The following is a 15,729-nucleotide window of genomic DNA, read 5'->3' as shown; positions in this document are numbered from 1 at the left end:
CAACAACAACAATGTCGACTGTGGCTATCAACCTGCCTCTCCCCGTCCTGCCTGCGGGCTGGGCGGCGGAAAAGGATTTCAAGGCCGTTGGCGCCCTGTCAGCCCCTACTCAGCGTAACATTGAGCCTGTCGGCCCTCACTTCCTGGCCCACGCCCGCAGGATGCGCCATAAGCGCACCTTCTCTGAGGATGATCGTATCCAGGCCGAGAAATCTGCCAAGAAGGTCGAAGAGGAGGATGACGGCGACATCTCCGAGCCCGAGGACCCGCTGATGCTTCAGCGTGACGCCAAGGACTGGAAGGCAAGTCTATCACAATGCTTTGCTGGCTCGGACACCTGCTAACTTTGCCATAGGGTCAAGACCATTATGCTGTCCTTGGTCTCTCCAAGTACCGCTGGAGAGCTACTGAGGACCAGATTAAGCGCGCCCACCGCAAGAAGGTCCTCCGTCACCACCCCGACAAGAAGGCCGCCGCTGGTCAGGCCCAGGACGACAGTTTCTTCAAGTGCATTCAGAAAGCTACTGAGATTTTGCTCGACCCTGTCAAGCGCCGCCAATTTGACTCCGTCGATGAGGCTGCCGACGTCGAGCCTCCTACCAAGAAAGAGACCCAAAAGGGCAACTTCTTCAAGTTGTGGGGACCCGTCTTCGAGTCTGAGGCTCGTTTCTCCAAGACTCAGCCCGTGCCTCTCCTCGGTGATGAAAACAGCACCAGGGAGGAGGTGGAGACTTTCTATAACGCCTGGTACAACTTCGACAGCTGGAGGACCTTCGAGTACCAGGACGAGGATGTTCCCGACGACAACGAAAACCGTGACCAGAAGCGTCACGTTGAAAAGAAGAACCAAAATGCTCGCAAGAAGAAGAAGACGGAAGACACTACTCGCCTGAGGCATCTTGTCGATGACTGTCTTGCTCTTGACGAACGCATCAAGAAGTTCCGTCAACAAGAGCACGCCCAGAAGAACAAGAAGCGCCTGGAGAGGGAGGCCGAGGCTAAACGTGCCGCCGAAGATGCTCAGAAGAAGAAGGAAGAGGAAGCGCGTCTGCAGGCCGAGAAGGAGGCTGCCGCGAAGGTTGAGAAGGAAGCTGGTAAGAAGGCCAAGGAGGCGGCCAAGAACGCCGCAAAGAAGAACAAGCGTGTCGTGCGCAGTGCGGCCAAGGACAACAACTACCTTGTTGATGGCGAGGCTTCGGCGGCGCAGATTGACGGTGTTCTGAATGATGTGGACGTGCTCATCACCAAATTGGACGCTGACGAGCTGGCTGCGTTTGTTGCCAAGCTTAACGGCAAGTCCGGAGCTGCCAGTGTCAGACCTATTTACGCCGATGAAATCAAGCGTCTGGTTGAGGCGGGCAAGGTGAAGGCGGGCGAGCTCAAGAACATTGAGGCTTGAGAGAGGAAGAGTGTGTATGTTATAGATTACTCGTATGGGCAGCCTGGCAGCCGCATAGACAATGAGCAAATGATGTAACCGCCCGCAGTTCAATCTTCTTTCACATGGTAGGTATTAAATATCTAGTGTTGACTGCCCATAAATGTCTCTTCATAACGGCAAAGGTGTGCGAACGGCTACGCAATACCTCGCTTGATATGCGGATGGACGCCTTTCCGACCATTTGTAATGACACTCTCTTTGTAGCGGCAAAGTGCAAATGGCCGCGCAAGACAGCCTGATATACCGACAGTGCCTGCTTCCAACGGTCGGAATTTGCTGACCCGCTCAAACGTTGTACCTAACCAGTTTGACCGTAGATCGAATACAAAGGCACGCGCCCGAAAGCAAGGTGCAAGGGTGTGCTCCTCCGCGCTTCGCCGCGACCGCTTGCATCCTCGACATCAACTGAATCCCTTGTAAAGCAAGCTCCTAACACCCACCGCACGCGGCCACCCCACGCTGACACAGGCGAGAGCGTGCAGACACAACGGCTCCTGGAGGATACCAATCAGCAACTGCCTCATCATGCCGCACCCCACGCCCTCCGCACCCGAAGCGTCGCCCTCGCCCACTTCGCACGCCGCCGATGCAGGCGCACTGTCTGCCGCTCCTGCAAAGCTACCGCTCCACTTGGGGCAAGAGGATGTGCGCCGTCCTTCCATACAATTCTTAGCAAACCAAGGCCGGCCCAAGCGGAGCGACAGCCCGAAGGTCAGGCCGCAGCGTCGCCTCTCGTCACCTCCCCCTCCCCCGTGAGTGTTGCGCTTTCTTTTACACATGCCGCATCCAGAGTAGAAGTATAACAAGCATTTCACTTGCTATTCTGTTCAAGCATTACGAACTAGTGCAAGCCCAGCCTGCCCTCCTGCATCAGCGATCGATCTCGTTCCATGTGCACTCGTGGCTGATAGCGACCTCGCAGTGTGTTCCAGCAACGTGTATCTTTCGACACATTCGACAAGCCTGCCGATTTCATCGAGGAAAACTCCTTTACCTTGAGCAGGAAACACAAGGACTACGAGTACACCAAGAGATCTCGGACGTTTCTCTGTGGCCTGGACTCTAACGACTACTCGGAATATGCCCTTGAATGGCTCATTGACGAGCTGGTGGACGATGGAGATGAAATTGTGTGTCTTCGGGTGGTTGAAAAGGATGACAAGGTTGCCGCAGACAGCAGTGTCGAGCGTGGTAGATACCGCGAAGAAGCAGAGAGGTTGATGGACAGAATCCAGATGAAGAATACCGAGAATAAGGCTATCAATCTCATTCTGGAGTTCTCCGTTGGAAAAGTCCAAAAGGTCATTGAAGAAATGGTACAGTATCCGCAGATATACATGTTTCACTCTCAAGCTGACTCAAACAGATTAATCTCTACGAACCTGCGATTCTGATCGTAGGCACTCGCGGGCGTAGCCTTGGCGGCTTCCAGGGCCTTTTACCAGGTTCGGTTTCCAAATACTGTTTGCAACACTCCCCAGTGCCCGTCATTGTCGTGCGGCCATCGACCAAGAGAGCAAAGACGAAGCGTAAGCGGCTTCAGGATCCTACTCGGACGGGATACCGCGATCTTCTCGACAAGAGTGGGCCTGCCGGCAGTCACATTCTAGATACGCATAACAGACACAGCATCATGCTTGGTGACATTGCCAAGGAAGCTTCCGAGGAGGAAGCTGCGGCGGTTGCAAAAGCTGTTGGATTCGTGCCGCCTCCGGATCCTAGCCCGCTCGCGCAAGTCGAGAATGCGGGAGTCCAAGAGGCGCCGATGACGCCGGAGTACACGAGAGATGAGTTCCTCAGCCCCGACAACTCGCCAGAAATGGCGCGGGTGATGAAGAGCCCGGAGCTTGGTGATCTAGACAGTCCCGCGGATAGCGGCAGCGACATGAGCGATGAGGAAGAGGGCGGTGTTCAAATGATACCGCCTCTCGACAGCGTGATGCAGCAGCAACCTCCGACGCAGGAAAGCGAAGAAAAGACAGAGCCGGAGAAGGCAGAGCCGGAAAAGGCAGGGCCGGATAAGACAGAGCCGGAAAAGGCAGAGCCAGAGTCAGAGAGAGCGGAGCCGGAGAAAGCGGAGCCGGAGCAGACGGAGGTGGAAGCAGAGGCATTGCCGGACGAGGTCAGCAAGGTGAACCTCAACCTTACGTTGCCGCCTTAGGTTGGGTTGGGTTGTATTATTTTGTAGCGAGCATACGAGTTTAGCAGTGATGAATAATACTACGTACTTGAGCGAGACGAGCTAGGGCTCCTTGCGTGCGCGTCACCGACTCCGCCTCCACGGGCAGATGCAAGGCGATCCATGTTCCCTTCTCAAACAGCGCCGATCTTGCGCACCGCGATGGTCTTCATCTCCCTGGTCCAGTCGCTGCTCTGCCCCGACATCTTCGACTCTCAGTAAATCCTCATGCTGCCAACCGCCGACGACTGCGATGACTGCGTGCCCGAGTACATGCGGCGTTCGCCTTCCACCCTCCTCTTCTCCTCGATTCCCTTTCTCGCGACTTTCCTCGTCGTCGCCGTTGCCGTGAGCCAGCGCCTCTTCCCTCTCCTGTCCGGCCAAGCACCAGCGAAATTCTACCATGATACACATTCGCCGTCGCCGACGTCCCATCCCACTCTGCGCGAGGCTGCAAGGCGGGGCCCCGCTCCCCCAGCTTTAAAAAGAATCGCGAGCCTGGTCTTTTCAACCAACATTGCGCTGAGCGCAGTCCTGGTCGAACTCATTCTCTGCGAGATCTCCGGCTCCGTCAATCCAGTCGCACGCAGTCTGGCGCTCAAAATCACTCTGTCCTCCTTGCTCGTCTTGCTGATCCTGGTCACACCGGCGCTCGAAATTCACTCCATTGTATCAGCGGGAGGTTGGGCCTTTGCGGAGCCGGGAAAGGGGCGGTTGCGGATCGCGTGGTTACTCGAGGGCGTTGGGCTGGCAGTCTGGCTGCTGGCATTCTGGTGGATCGGAAGAGGCTTGTTGGGGAGTACCTTGCATGAAAAGAGCTATGAGAATAAGCACAGTTTCAGCGAAGGGTGCTTGGAAAGGATCGGCGTTATTGGAATCAGCTTGATGGCGGGATTGGCGGGGTTTGCTGCTGTCAGTTCACTCTGGCAGACATTTGGAGTTAAGACCAAAATGGTAAGCATTGCTTTCACTGCGTTAAAGCATTCTTGACTGATTTGACACAACCAGGTATCCGAGGCAGACATCTCCCGCAAGCAAGCCGGTTTGGAAGCCGCCAATGACATGCTACTCGCAAAGCAAAGCCGTCTACGGGCCGTACAACGCAGGCTGTCTGATAACCCACCGGAAGGCTTCATGACGCGAGTAATTGGAAGTATTCGTGGTAATGCCGAACAACAGGAGCGCCAGAGTCTTCAGCTTGAGATATCCGGCCTGGAAACAATGGCTGCTTCTCTTCATAACTCATTGATGGCCCTCCAAAATAGACGCCAGGCTCAACTACGCTCCAGAACTGCCATAGGACACCTGCTAAATATCTTCGCCTACGCCTTTTCGGTTTATTGTCTCTACCGCATTGGCGCCACTACACTTACCACCTTCCGGAGGCTTTCGTCTCCCGGTACCTCTTTTTCCAACAGCGATCCTATCAACAATATCCTGGCACTCCTTGCCAAGCATTGGGACCCGTCGCTCGATCGGGCCGCATGGTCGCGTCAGATTAGCTTCCTGTTATCTGGTGTCATGCTGCTAGCATCGTTCAACAGCGTGCTTCAGACTTTTCTGCTATTCACGCGGCTGGCGCCATCGCTGCTCCAGCACGCCCAGTCTAACATCGCCCTCATCATATCCCAAATCAGTGCCACCTACGTAATCAGCTCCGCATTGCTGCTCCGCAGCAACTTGCCGCCCGAGTACCGCGGTGTCATTAGTGAGGCGCTGGGCGCACCGCTAGAGCCGGGCTTTGTGGAACGCTGGTTTGAAGGCTGGTTCCTTGGGGCATGTTTGCTCACAGCGCTCTTCATTTGGTTCGGTAAGAAGATTGGCACAGGTGAGTGGGGAGAAGATGACGACTACGGGGACGGAGATGTAGAGATGGGGAAGAGAAGCTGATGAATTAGTCGAATTGGCTTGTTTACTGTGGCGTATTGGGCGGGTTTTGATTATCACTCAACAAATAGATACCTAATGAAAATACGCATGCCCTGCATCGAAGGATGCCAGCAATAATAATTTAACATCGTATGTAATACCCGGTGCAACGAAACAACACTAATTATCGGCTATTTACTGAGACACACGGTTTTTTTTTTTTTTTTTTTTTTTTTTTTTTTTTTTTTTTTTTTTTTTTTTTTTTTTTTTTTTTTTTTTTTTTTTTTTTTTTTTTTTCGAGTATTTTCTGAGATACATATACTATTTCTAAGATAATATATCTAAAAAGTTTTCTAGGATAGAGTAGTAAATTAATTATATTTATAATAGTATATATTCTCGCTATTTAATAATAGTATAAATATATAATTACTTTAGCTATAGTAAAGATAATTAGATAATTTAGATATATTAAATATTTCTATCTTTAAATTCTTAAATTTCTAAATCTTTAGACTTTTAAATTTCTAAACCTTTAGATTCTTAGATTTCTAAAATTCTTAGATTTTTATATTCTTCTTATATTTATAAATTTATAAATTATTAAATTTTTAGATTTTTATATCTTTAAATTATAAAATCCTTAGGCTCTTAGATTATATATTATAAATTCTAAAATAATAAGTAAAACTTATACTATAGGCTTATACTAAAGAATAAGTAAGTAGAAAGATAAGAAATAATTTAGAGTAATTAAACTTTTAAAAAGCTATAGAATTTTTTTAAAGACTATAGTAAAATAAATAAATAATAGTAAGTTAGAAAAACCTATAGTAAATTAGATAAATATATAGTAAGTTAGGGAAGCGTATAGTAAAATAATATATATATAAGTTTATTTTAATATATAGACTAAAAAACTAGTCGCTTACTTTAGAGTGAACTATTATTAGTATTACTTCTATCGGCTATTTACTAAGATATATATAATGATTCTAAGATATATATATTTATATATCTTAGAATTTTACGCTATATATATAATAATTTATTACTAAATATATATATCTTAGAAATATATATTAAGAAATTATATATATTAGAAATATATTTTCGAAAATTATATATATATCTTAAAAATATTTTTTAGAAAATATATTCTTAATAAATCGAATATATTCTAAAGAAAATTAAATATATTCCTCAAAAAATTAAATATACTCTTAAAAAATCGAATATACTCTTTTAAAAAAAAAAGCGAATATACTCTTAAAAAAATCGAACATATTCTTATAAAAAACGGATATATTCTTAAAAAAATAAATAAAATCCTAAAGAAATTAAAAAAATCTTAAATATTTATAATAAAAGTTATATTTTATTAAGTTATTTTAAAAAAATTATTTCGACTTTTCTAGAATATATTCAAGAATTTTTAAGTTTTATTAAGAGTATATTTTGATTTTTTTTTAAGAATATATTTTCGCTTTTTTAAGAGTTTATTCTTTTTAAAGAAATATATTAAATTTTTTTTTTCAGAATATATTCGGTTTTTATTAGAATATATCTACTTTTTAAGAACATATATATATTCGATTTTTTTTTAGAGTATATTCGATTTTTTTTAAAAAAAAATATTACTAAGATGTATAATTTATTCGAACTAATTTCTAAGATATACGCTTTTTTTCGTAAAATTTTTAAGATATATATTTTTTTATAATATACTATAATATGTTTATTTATAAGTAAAATAAAAAAAAGTATATATCTTAGTAAATAGCCGAATATATTTTTAGAAAAAGCGAAATACTTAAATACAAATATTTATATCTTAGTAATTACTCGGAATATACTTTACTTTTTTCCTAAAAAAAAATTCTCTTTTTTAGAACATATTTCCCCTTTTCTAGTATAAATTCTTTTTTTTTAGAAAAAAATATAGAAGATTTAGTAAGATAAATGCATTTTTAACTATGTTTATAAATTATAATATTATCTTATAGTAAAATTATATATTTTAGAAATTAAATTTAAAATATACATATCTTAGAAATAAAAGTTAAATATATATATATATATATATATATTTTAAAATATTAAACTACTTTAAAAAATTAAATCTCTTTAAGAATATATTTTACTTTTTCTTAAAAGATATAGTCTACCTTTTTTTAAAAAAAAATTTATTTTTCTTTTTTAAATTTTTTTTTAAGGAAATACTTCTTTAGCTATTTACTAAGATAAATATATTTCTTTAAATAATTTCTAAGATATATATAATATTTCTAAGATATGTATATCAAAAAAGTCTTTCTAAGATAAATACTTTTTTATATATTTCGCTTATAAATAAATATATTGTAGTTTATTACAAGAAAAATATATATCTTAGAAATTTAGCGAAAAAAAGCGTGTATCTTAGAAATATAATTTAGAAAATATATATATCTTAGAAGTATATTTAAGAAATATATATATCTTAGAAATTAGTTCGAATAAATTATATATCTTAGTCATATTTTTTTTAAAAAAAATATTACTATAAATAATAAATATAATCTTAAAAAAAACTTGATATATTTTTTAAAAAATCTAATATATTCTTAAAAGAATATATTCTTAAAAAAAAGGAAATATATCTCTTAAAAAAAAATATACTCTTAATAAATTATAAAAAAAATTCTTAAATATACTCTTAAAAAAACTAAATATATTTTAAATAAATCGAAATATATCTTAAAAAAACAACTAAATAGAATACCTAAACGCCTAAAAGTAGAACTATATAAAATTAATTTCTTCTTCTTCTTCTTCCTACGACTATAACCTAAATATAAGCTAGGAAAGCGTTATAACTTAGGAGTTAGGCTAGTTCTCTCTAGCCGAATTTTACGAAGAATTAAGCTAATTCTCTATAGCTAAATTTTTAGAGAAACTTTAAAATTCTTCTAAATTTTCTAAAGAATTTAAATTTTCTTTAGCTATTTTAGAAGAACTTAAATTTTATTTTCTTATTCTCCTAAAATTCGATCTTCTAAGATTAATTCTATACTAATTAAAAGTTTCCTAGCGTTACCTTTTAACTAGGCGATTATAGTAACTAGCTACTATTTCTTTTCGTAGGTGTTTAGTAGGAGGTCGCCCTAGCTTTCTCTTTCTAGTACTATTTTTATTTAGCTACGTATTATTAGATTCTAGCTAATTAAATAGTACTAGAGAAAGAAATCTTTTAGGGTAATAAATTACCCTATAGGAATTAATTTTCTAGCTAAAATCAATTAAATCTTTAGGATCTAGTTCTAAAGTAGTAGCTAGTGCGTAAGTATATTAATAGAGCTTATATTCTATAAAATCTTTATAGGAATATTCCTTTTTAAGAATATTTATAAGAAATTACGAATTTTCTTAAGAATTAAGCCTAATTTACTATTCTCTATACGAAATAGAGATAATCTAGTATTAAGACTATTAAATAAATTAGTATATTTTCTTAAAAAAAAAAGTAAAAATATACTTTTCTTGTTTAAGATATATATCTTAAATAGATAGCTATTTACTACTAGATTATAGTAAATATAGTACGATATTTCTAAATCGCTATATTTTATTTTCTATAATTCTCCTGGCTAGTTAATATAGAATAAGGCCTATTTTCTTACCTCTTCTATAGTTAAAAACTCGGTTCTAATTAGAAATAGCTCTATAGTCGATTTTTTAAATAAAAAAAGAAAGGGAGGTCCTAGCATTTATATCCTAATATTAGGCACCTATCTAATTAAACTAAATATTAGGCGTCTAGTTCTAAGTTTTAGAATTTTAATTATAATTAAACTATAAAATTAATCGTGTATTTTTAAGTTCTAGAATATAGATTATAATTAAGCTATAAATTATTTTTAAGTTCTAGAATATAGATTATAATTAAGCTATAAATTATTTTTATATTTTTAAGTTCTAGAATATAGATTCTAATTAAACTAAATATTTTTAAAAAATTTAAATTTTAAGAATATAGATCCTAATAAAACTAAGTATTTTCGTAAATTCTAAGTTTTAAAAATCTAAACTTAATTAAATTATATAATAATAGCGTAATTATAATAAACATATATATTTTATTTAGAATATATTTATTTTTTTTAACGAATATATTTAAATTTTTTTAATAAATATATTTGATTTTTTTTAAGAATTTATTTAATTTATTTATAAATGTATTTAATTTTTTAAGAGTATATTCGCTTTTCTAAGAATAATTTTTTCTAAGAATATATTTAGTTTTTTAAGAGTATATTTATTATTTATAGTAGTATGTTTTTTTTTAAAAAAAATATTACTAAAATATATAATTTATTCGAACTAATTTCTAAGATATATATATTTTAAGTAATAAAATATCATATATATAGCGTAAAACTCTAAGATAAATATATTTATATATCTTTAAAATACTATATATATCTCAGAAATTTTACGAAAAAAAAAATATATATCTTAGTAAATAGCCGAATATATTCTTAAAAAAGATAAGTATATTTTTCTAAAAAAAAAAAATTTCTAAGATATACATAATTTTTAATTTAATTTTAAAGATTTATATTATTATAAAATACTATATTATATAGAGGTTTTTTTTAAAAAAAATATAAATCTTAGAGACTAACTTTTTAAATATATTTATATTAGAAATAGTATATATAACTTACTACGGCTATTTTTCTAAGATATATATACTTTCTAATTTTATTTCTAAGATATATATATTTTCTAGAATAATTTTAACTTTTTTTTTAAAAAAAAATTATTTATTTTAAAATATATATTTTAGCTCTTTTTCTAAAGTATATTTTATAATAGTATATTTAACTTTTCTTTTAAATCTTTTTTTTAAATAGTATTTATTTATTTATTTTTAAAAGACTTTCTTTCCTTATAATATATCCTAGAATAAACTAAATATACTTTAGAAAAAAGCTAAGTATATTTTGGAAGAGAATATTACAGAGTCTTTTCTTATAAAAAAAAAGCTGAAAATACTTTTTTTTAAAAAAAATAAGAAAAAAAATATTTAGAAGATAGGTAAATAAATATAGTTTTAAATAATGTTTTTCAAAAAAATTAGTAAATTTTCTATATAAAAAAAATAAATACTATTTTTTTTTTTATAATAAAAGTACTTTTTCTAAAGTTTAGATATTTAGTATATAGAGAATAATTTCTAATATATATTTTTTTATACAATCATATAATAAATAATAAATTTATAGAAATATATACTTTAAAGTAAATCCTTAAATATATAATATTTATTTTTATATATAGCTTTATTATATATAGTCTAGTCTATATATATTTAAGCTTAATTTTATTAGTAAATAATATTCTAGAAATATATAGTTTATCATAGAAATTAATTTAAAAGCTCTATATTACTAATAGTAGGTTACTCTTTATTTTTTAATTTTTTTTTTCTAATCCTCTACTCTATATAAGCATCGTTATCTCGTATGCGATGGATCTTATTTAATAGTGACGGACGTTAAGACGACTTTGTTCCCTGTTTACAACTGAGCCCCTTTAAATCATGAAAAGTAATTGCACCATAAACTGTTCTCGACAATGCTGAATAGGCGGCGTATTGATATTCTGTATCTTATACTAGATCCCAATGCACACCAATTGTCCATGGTTCTATAGGCTGACCAATTTCGATGCCCCAAGAAGGCGAACCTACTCGCACAGTATCGCCATTCTTCAGTTTACTGCCTGCACCTTTTCCTGCACCGACGAGCATGGCATTTACCACCTTACTTGGTGGATTCTCTTCACGACGTAATGCGCGACCAGCAACAATGTTGACTTGCTCACTCCTGACACTGTCTTTGTGGTCTGTGACTTGGAAGATCGCGGGTGTGCCACCCCTTTGTGGGCGGTCATTTCGATAAACCAATTGATGCTGTGTTGGTCCATTTTGTCCGACGTTCAGAATCCAGCCCCGGACCACATCGGCCATGCCCCCGGGGGCAAACTTTTCAGCTCGGCGATGAGGCGAAAAGTGTTCGGGTAAAGGGGCGATGGTGTTAGTGGTGGCGCCAGTTCTGTTTTTTGGTGGCACATTTGACTGCGTGGAATCGGGGAGTAGGAAAGGATTCCTCGACCTGGTGCTTTGCATGGCTGAAGTCTCAAGGCCTGTAAATGAGCCATGTCCAGGAGAATTTGGGGCCAGAATAAAACGTGAGGGTTTGCTAATGGGCATGCTAGTAGGCGTGACATCATGTATTGTGGAAGACTCTGGATAGTCAGGCTTTGGAATAAGCCGTTGACGCTTCGGAGAGCGCTCAGCATCAGAGGGTGAATCTAAAGTAACTGGATGATGCAGCAGCGACACAGTCTGGTTGTTCTCATTCGGGTAGTGTTTTTGTGCCGACAGATGAGTGGATTCGACGCTCTGGATTATCTCATGGTCCTGGCCTCGCTCAGCGGAACCAAAGAGCATTTCCTCATCCTCGTCGGCATTCTCCTGCGACGGCTCCTCAATGCTCTCCACTCTCGTCAAACCAACTCGGGCACCATCTGGCAGTGTATCCAGCTGAGTAGCAGGTCGGCTAGCCGGTGTGGAGAAGCGCGGTGTTTGCCTGAACTGCGGCAAACGAGTCCCGAAGGTGGAAGCTGGGGGATGACTGGATTTAGCGGAGCTCGAGGGCAAGAAACGATGCGGCGAAGGTGTCTGAGATGGTGTCAGCTTGGCTCGAATGACGAGGCGCGCAAACATACGACGGGCGGTGGAGGCATTGTGACAGAGATGGGAAGGAATGCCGATCCGCTTGCCGGCGGAGAGACAATCGCGGGGAAACAGCTTTGTCCCAGGACCCTGGAGCGTAGAGTATTCTGACTTCATTGCTACTCATTCCCTCTCAACAATTTCTTTCGGCTCAGGGCATTGTACATCTCGGCCTTGCCAAATTTCTACCGAGCCGCGCGAGCCAAGCTCAGCCAGAAAACAGCACGAAGCACTCCGTCCAAACTACCCCGCGTGCCCCGCATTCGCAGATAGCCTGACATAGTAAGGTACCTCGTAAATGCTCGGAGACAGTCGGGCCTTTTGTGGAATCGTCTTTCAGTGCTCCACGACGGCAATGGCATCACCAAGCACAAGTACCGAGATGTATATAAAGAACTGGTCGGCAGGGCTCTCAAAATAGTTGAGCGTAGGTTGTCAGCCATGAAGTCCCTCAACCATGCTCTGAGCACTATTCTGGTTGCCATAACTCCAGCGTTCGCAAATTATTCAGCGCCTCCTTCGGAAGTTCCCTTATATGGGCTTAGTTCTCCCGTGTACCCTACACGTATGTACTGCCTCAGACACCCCGTCGCAAAAGTTAACAATATAAGACAGCCCAAGGCAATGGTAGCTCTTCGACCGAATGGGCTACTGCATATTCCAAAGCACGGGAAAATTTGAGTCAATTGAGCCTAGAAGAAAAAGTAAATTTAACTCGAGGCTACGATGGACTATGTGTTGGGAATACTGGCTCCGTTCCACGCTTGAACATAGGGCCCATCTGCTTCGCTGACGCGCCGGACGGTATTCGTGGAACCGATTTTGTCTCTGCATTTCCTTCACAGCTCCATTTGGCTTCCACTTGGGACAAAGATCTGATGTATGCCTACGGCAAGGCATTAGGTGAAGAGTATCATGACAAAGGAATCAATGTTGCCTTAGGGCCTGTAGCTGGCCCGCTTGGCCGCATTGCTCGTGGCGGCAGGAATTGGGAAGGGTTGTCTTCAGACCCTTACCTTGCAGGTGCAGGGATGTCAAAAGTCACAAGCGGCATGCAAAAAGCTGGTGTGATAGCCGTTGCTAAGGTGCGTGGCTTGCTACGAGAGGTTGGTAATCATGAGCTGATTTCCGAGCCAGCATTTCTTGTTGAATGAACAAGAATACCGTCGTCAACCTAACCAGACCGATACACCACCTGGCGAGGCCATCTCTTCGAATGTAGATGACAAAACTCTGCACGAGCTTTATGCTTGGCCATTTTACGATGCACTCTATGCGGGCGCAGCCTCAGTTATGTGCTCGTACCAACGAGTGAATAACTCATATGCTTGCCAAAACTCCAAGTTGTTGAACGGCATCTTAAAGACCGAGATGGGATTCGAGGGCTTTGTTGTTAGCGACTGGAAAGGGCAGCACTCTGGCGTGGCTTCAGCTAACTCAGGACTCGACGTTGTCATGCCTGATGGCGGCTACTGGGGCGAAAACCTGACACAGGCTGTCAACAACGGATCCGTATCTACCGATCGATTAGATGACATGGTGACACGCCTAATTGCTGCGTACTATCACCTGGGTCAGGAAGAATATCCTAATGTGGGCGTCTTTTCCGACGCAATTCAGCATCCAATAGTGGACGTCCGGGCTGACCATGCAAAGCTCATCCGGGAAGTTGGCGCTGCTGGTCAGGTACTTGTCAAGAACATCAACAATGCCTTGCCTTTAAGTGCTCCGAAATTCGTGAGCATATATGGATTCGATGCGGAAATCAACGCACAACCCTGGGAAACCGTGGCTCGTTATGGTGGTGGTAAGTGGCATTATTTTTGGAAAACACCATCGTCGTAACGGAACCAGCGACTTACTATTATATGATTAGGCTATGATGTTAACTTCGGATGGAACACATTCAACGGGACCCTTATTACTGGCGGTGGCTCAGGCGGTAGTTCACCTCCCTACATAATCAGCCCCTTCAAAGCCATCCAAGACAGAATCATCAAGGACCACGGTATACTTCGCTGGAATTTATGGTCACGAAACCCTCATGTTTCCGCTACAACTGAGGTATGCCTAGTTTTCATCAACAACTATGCATCGGAGTCATTTGATCGGCCCTCTCTCACTGACGAGTTCAGTGATGATCTCGTAAATAACGTGGCAACAAACTGCTCCAACACCATCGTAATTGTTCACTCGGCAGGCATACGCGTAGTAGATTCATGGATTGACAACGAAAATGTCACTGCCGTCATTTTGGCCGGTACACCCGGCCAGGAGAGCGGGAACAGCCTGGTCGATATTCTTTATGGCGACGTCAGTCCAAGTGGAAAAATACCTTATACCATCGCAAAGAAAGAAGAAGACTATGGGCACCTGCTCAACTCAACAGTGGATTTGAGCTTCTTCCCTCAGTCAGACTTCGTCGAAGGCCTATATATCGATTATCGAGCCTTTGATAAAAATGGTACGGAACCCCGGTTCGAGTTTGGATATGGCCTCACTTACACGAAGTTCGAATACTCAAATGTCGAGGTTGCTTCAACTGGAGGAAACACAGGCAACTTCCCACCTGCTGCAACGGTTGTCCAAGGCGGCCACCCTAGGCTTTGGGATACACTCTTCTATGTTTCCTGCGATGTCCAGAACGTGGGTAACTACACGGCTTCTGATATCCCGCAGCTCTACGTGGGGATACCCACTGCGCCCGAGAGGCAGCTTCGGGGCTTTGACAAAGTACCACTCGAACCAGGCCAAAAGTCGAAGGTGTCTTTCCCGTTGACGAGGCGGGATCTGAGTGTTTGGAATGTGACGGCTCAACAATGGGAGTTGCAGTCTGGAAGCTATCCAATCTGGATTGGATTGAGCAGCCGAGATTTGAAACTAAATACTACTCTAACGCTATAGTCTAGACAAGTTGGCATTAGGAGTAGTCTCAAATTCAGAAGAAGAATCGACCACCGTGGTTTCACCAAAAAAGCAGTTCCGATGGAGCATCAGTGACCCTTTCTTGATCGGCTAGACGCGAGGCTGATTGCTAACGTAGTGAACTCGTGCCTGCTAGATCACGCCAGTGTCGTTTGCCCCACGAATACAGGCCACACCAACTTCTGTGACCGAGACTCCAATGATCAAATACACCCAGGAACACAATTCGTTTATGCTGAAAAGCCTGTATAGCAATTTATTGCCTATAGATTGGGTCGGAAGTCTGGAAGCGAGAAAGTGAAAGCCCCGCGAATAACTTCACCGAATAGCTCAATTGGAAGCCAAACTGAGAAGCACGAGAGAGAGATAAACGACCTGTCTCATCGTGCAAGATAGTAAGATAATCACCCGCAAAAATGACCAACTAAAAATAATTTTCAAAATGCTTTGTAAAGATTTTGGTTGAACAAATAAACCTGAACTGAGGAATGGTTGTCGCCAGGACACACTCCTGTTCCCCGTCCATAAAGT

The 15,729-nt window shown here is 40.2% G+C and overlaps 5 protein-coding genes across 5 annotated transcripts; 4 read left to right on the top strand and 1 right to left on the bottom strand.

Annotated features, from left to right (window-relative positions):
* Positions 1 to 3: 3 nt before the first annotated feature.
* On the top strand, positions 4 to 1,427 carry K452DRAFT_352574 (uncharacterized protein). Its single transcript, XM_033545781.1, has 2 exons — positions 4 to 302; positions 356 to 1,427. The coding sequence occupies exons 1-2, from the start codon at positions 12 to 14 to the stop codon at positions 1,397 to 1,399; spliced, it is 1,335 nt and encodes a 444-aa protein (XP_033395019.1). The 5' UTR covers positions 4 to 11; the 3' UTR covers positions 1,400 to 1,427.
* A 369-nt stretch (positions 1,428 to 1,796) lies between these two features.
* On the top strand, positions 1,797 to 3,692 carry K452DRAFT_275486 (uncharacterized protein). The gene is made up of 3 exons (XM_033539237.1): positions 1,797 to 2,193; positions 2,364 to 2,757; positions 2,808 to 3,692. Exons 1-3 carry the CDS (start codon positions 1,967 to 1,969, stop codon positions 3,600 to 3,602), a joined length of 1,416 nt encoding a protein of 471 aa, XP_033395018.1. The 5' UTR covers positions 1,797 to 1,966; the 3' UTR covers positions 3,603 to 3,692.
* Positions 3,693 to 3,730: 38 nt separating this feature from the next.
* Positions 3,731 to 5,702, top strand: K452DRAFT_275485 (uncharacterized protein). The gene is made up of 2 exons (XM_033539236.1): positions 3,731 to 4,574; positions 4,629 to 5,702. Exons 1-2 carry the CDS (start codon positions 3,849 to 3,851, stop codon positions 5,508 to 5,510), a joined length of 1,608 nt encoding a protein of 535 aa, XP_033395017.1. The 5' UTR covers positions 3,731 to 3,848; the 3' UTR covers positions 5,511 to 5,702.
* Positions 5,703 to 11,113: 5,411 nt separating this feature from the next.
* Positions 11,114 to 12,447, bottom strand: K452DRAFT_320449 (uncharacterized protein). Its single transcript, XM_033544325.1, has 2 exons — positions 12,267 to 12,447; positions 11,114 to 12,219 (listed from the first exon to the last, which is right to left on the bottom strand). Exons 1-2 carry the CDS (start codon positions 12,282 to 12,284, stop codon positions 11,146 to 11,148), a joined length of 1,092 nt encoding a protein of 363 aa, XP_033395016.1. The 5' UTR covers positions 12,285 to 12,447; the 3' UTR covers positions 11,114 to 11,145.
* A 27-nt stretch (positions 12,448 to 12,474) lies between these two features.
* On the top strand, positions 12,475 to 15,242 carry K452DRAFT_360554 (glycoside hydrolase family 3 protein). The gene is made up of 4 exons (XM_033546348.1): positions 12,475 to 12,838; positions 12,889 to 13,358; positions 13,411 to 14,080; positions 14,150 to 15,242. Exons 1-4 carry the CDS (start codon positions 12,715 to 12,717, stop codon positions 15,175 to 15,177), a joined length of 2,292 nt encoding a protein of 763 aa, XP_033395015.1. The 5' UTR covers positions 12,475 to 12,714; the 3' UTR covers positions 15,178 to 15,242.
* The last annotated feature ends 487 nt before the right edge of the window (positions 15,243 to 15,729 follow it).

This window comes from Aplosporella prunicola, assembly GCF_010093885.1.
Source record: "Aplosporella prunicola CBS 121167 unplaced genomic scaffold K452scaffold_20, whole genome shotgun sequence".
Lineage (NCBI taxonomy): Eukaryota > Fungi > Ascomycota > Dothideomycetes > Botryosphaeriales > Aplosporellaceae > Aplosporella > Aplosporella prunicola.
Note: the sequence above shows the minus strand (reverse complement) of the source record. Positions and strands in the feature narration are given on the sequence as shown.

Excerpts from the sequence above, each read along its gene's own strand:
- K452DRAFT_352574 (XM_033545781.1), top strand. The coding sequence starts at position 12 with ATGTCGACTGTGGCTATCAACCTGCCTCTCCCCGTCCTGCCTGCGGGC. Across the intron at positions 303-355 it reads GTGACGCCAAGGACTGGAAG|GGTCAAGACCATTATGCTGT; the intron begins GCAAGTCTATCA and ends ACTTTGCCATAG.
- K452DRAFT_275486 (XM_033539237.1), top strand. The coding sequence starts at position 1,967 with ATGCCGCACCCCACGCCCTCCGCACCCGAAGCGTCGCCCTCGCCCACT. Across the intron at positions 2,194-2,363 it reads TCGTCACCTCCCCCTCCCCC|TGTGTTCCAGCAACGTGTAT; the intron begins GTGAGTGTTGCG and ends GCGACCTCGCAG. Across the intron at positions 2,758-2,807 it reads AAAAGGTCATTGAAGAAATG|ATTAATCTCTACGAACCTGC; the intron begins GTACAGTATCCG and ends TGACTCAAACAG.
- K452DRAFT_275485 (XM_033539236.1), top strand. The coding sequence starts at position 3,849 with ATGCTGCCAACCGCCGACGACTGCGATGACTGCGTGCCCGAGTACATG. Across the intron at positions 4,575-4,628 it reads TTGGAGTTAAGACCAAAATG|GTATCCGAGGCAGACATCTC; the intron begins GTAAGCATTGCT and ends TGACACAACCAG.
- K452DRAFT_360554 (XM_033546348.1), top strand. The coding sequence starts at position 12,715 with ATGAAGTCCCTCAACCATGCTCTGAGCACTATTCTGGTTGCCATAACT. Across the intron at positions 12,839-12,888 it reads TTCTCCCGTGTACCCTACAC|CCCAAGGCAATGGTAGCTCT; the intron begins GTATGTACTGCC and ends AATATAAGACAG. Across the intron at positions 14,081-14,149 it reads CGTGGCTCGTTATGGTGGTG|GCTATGATGTTAACTTCGGA; the intron begins GTAAGTGGCATT and ends TTATATGATTAG.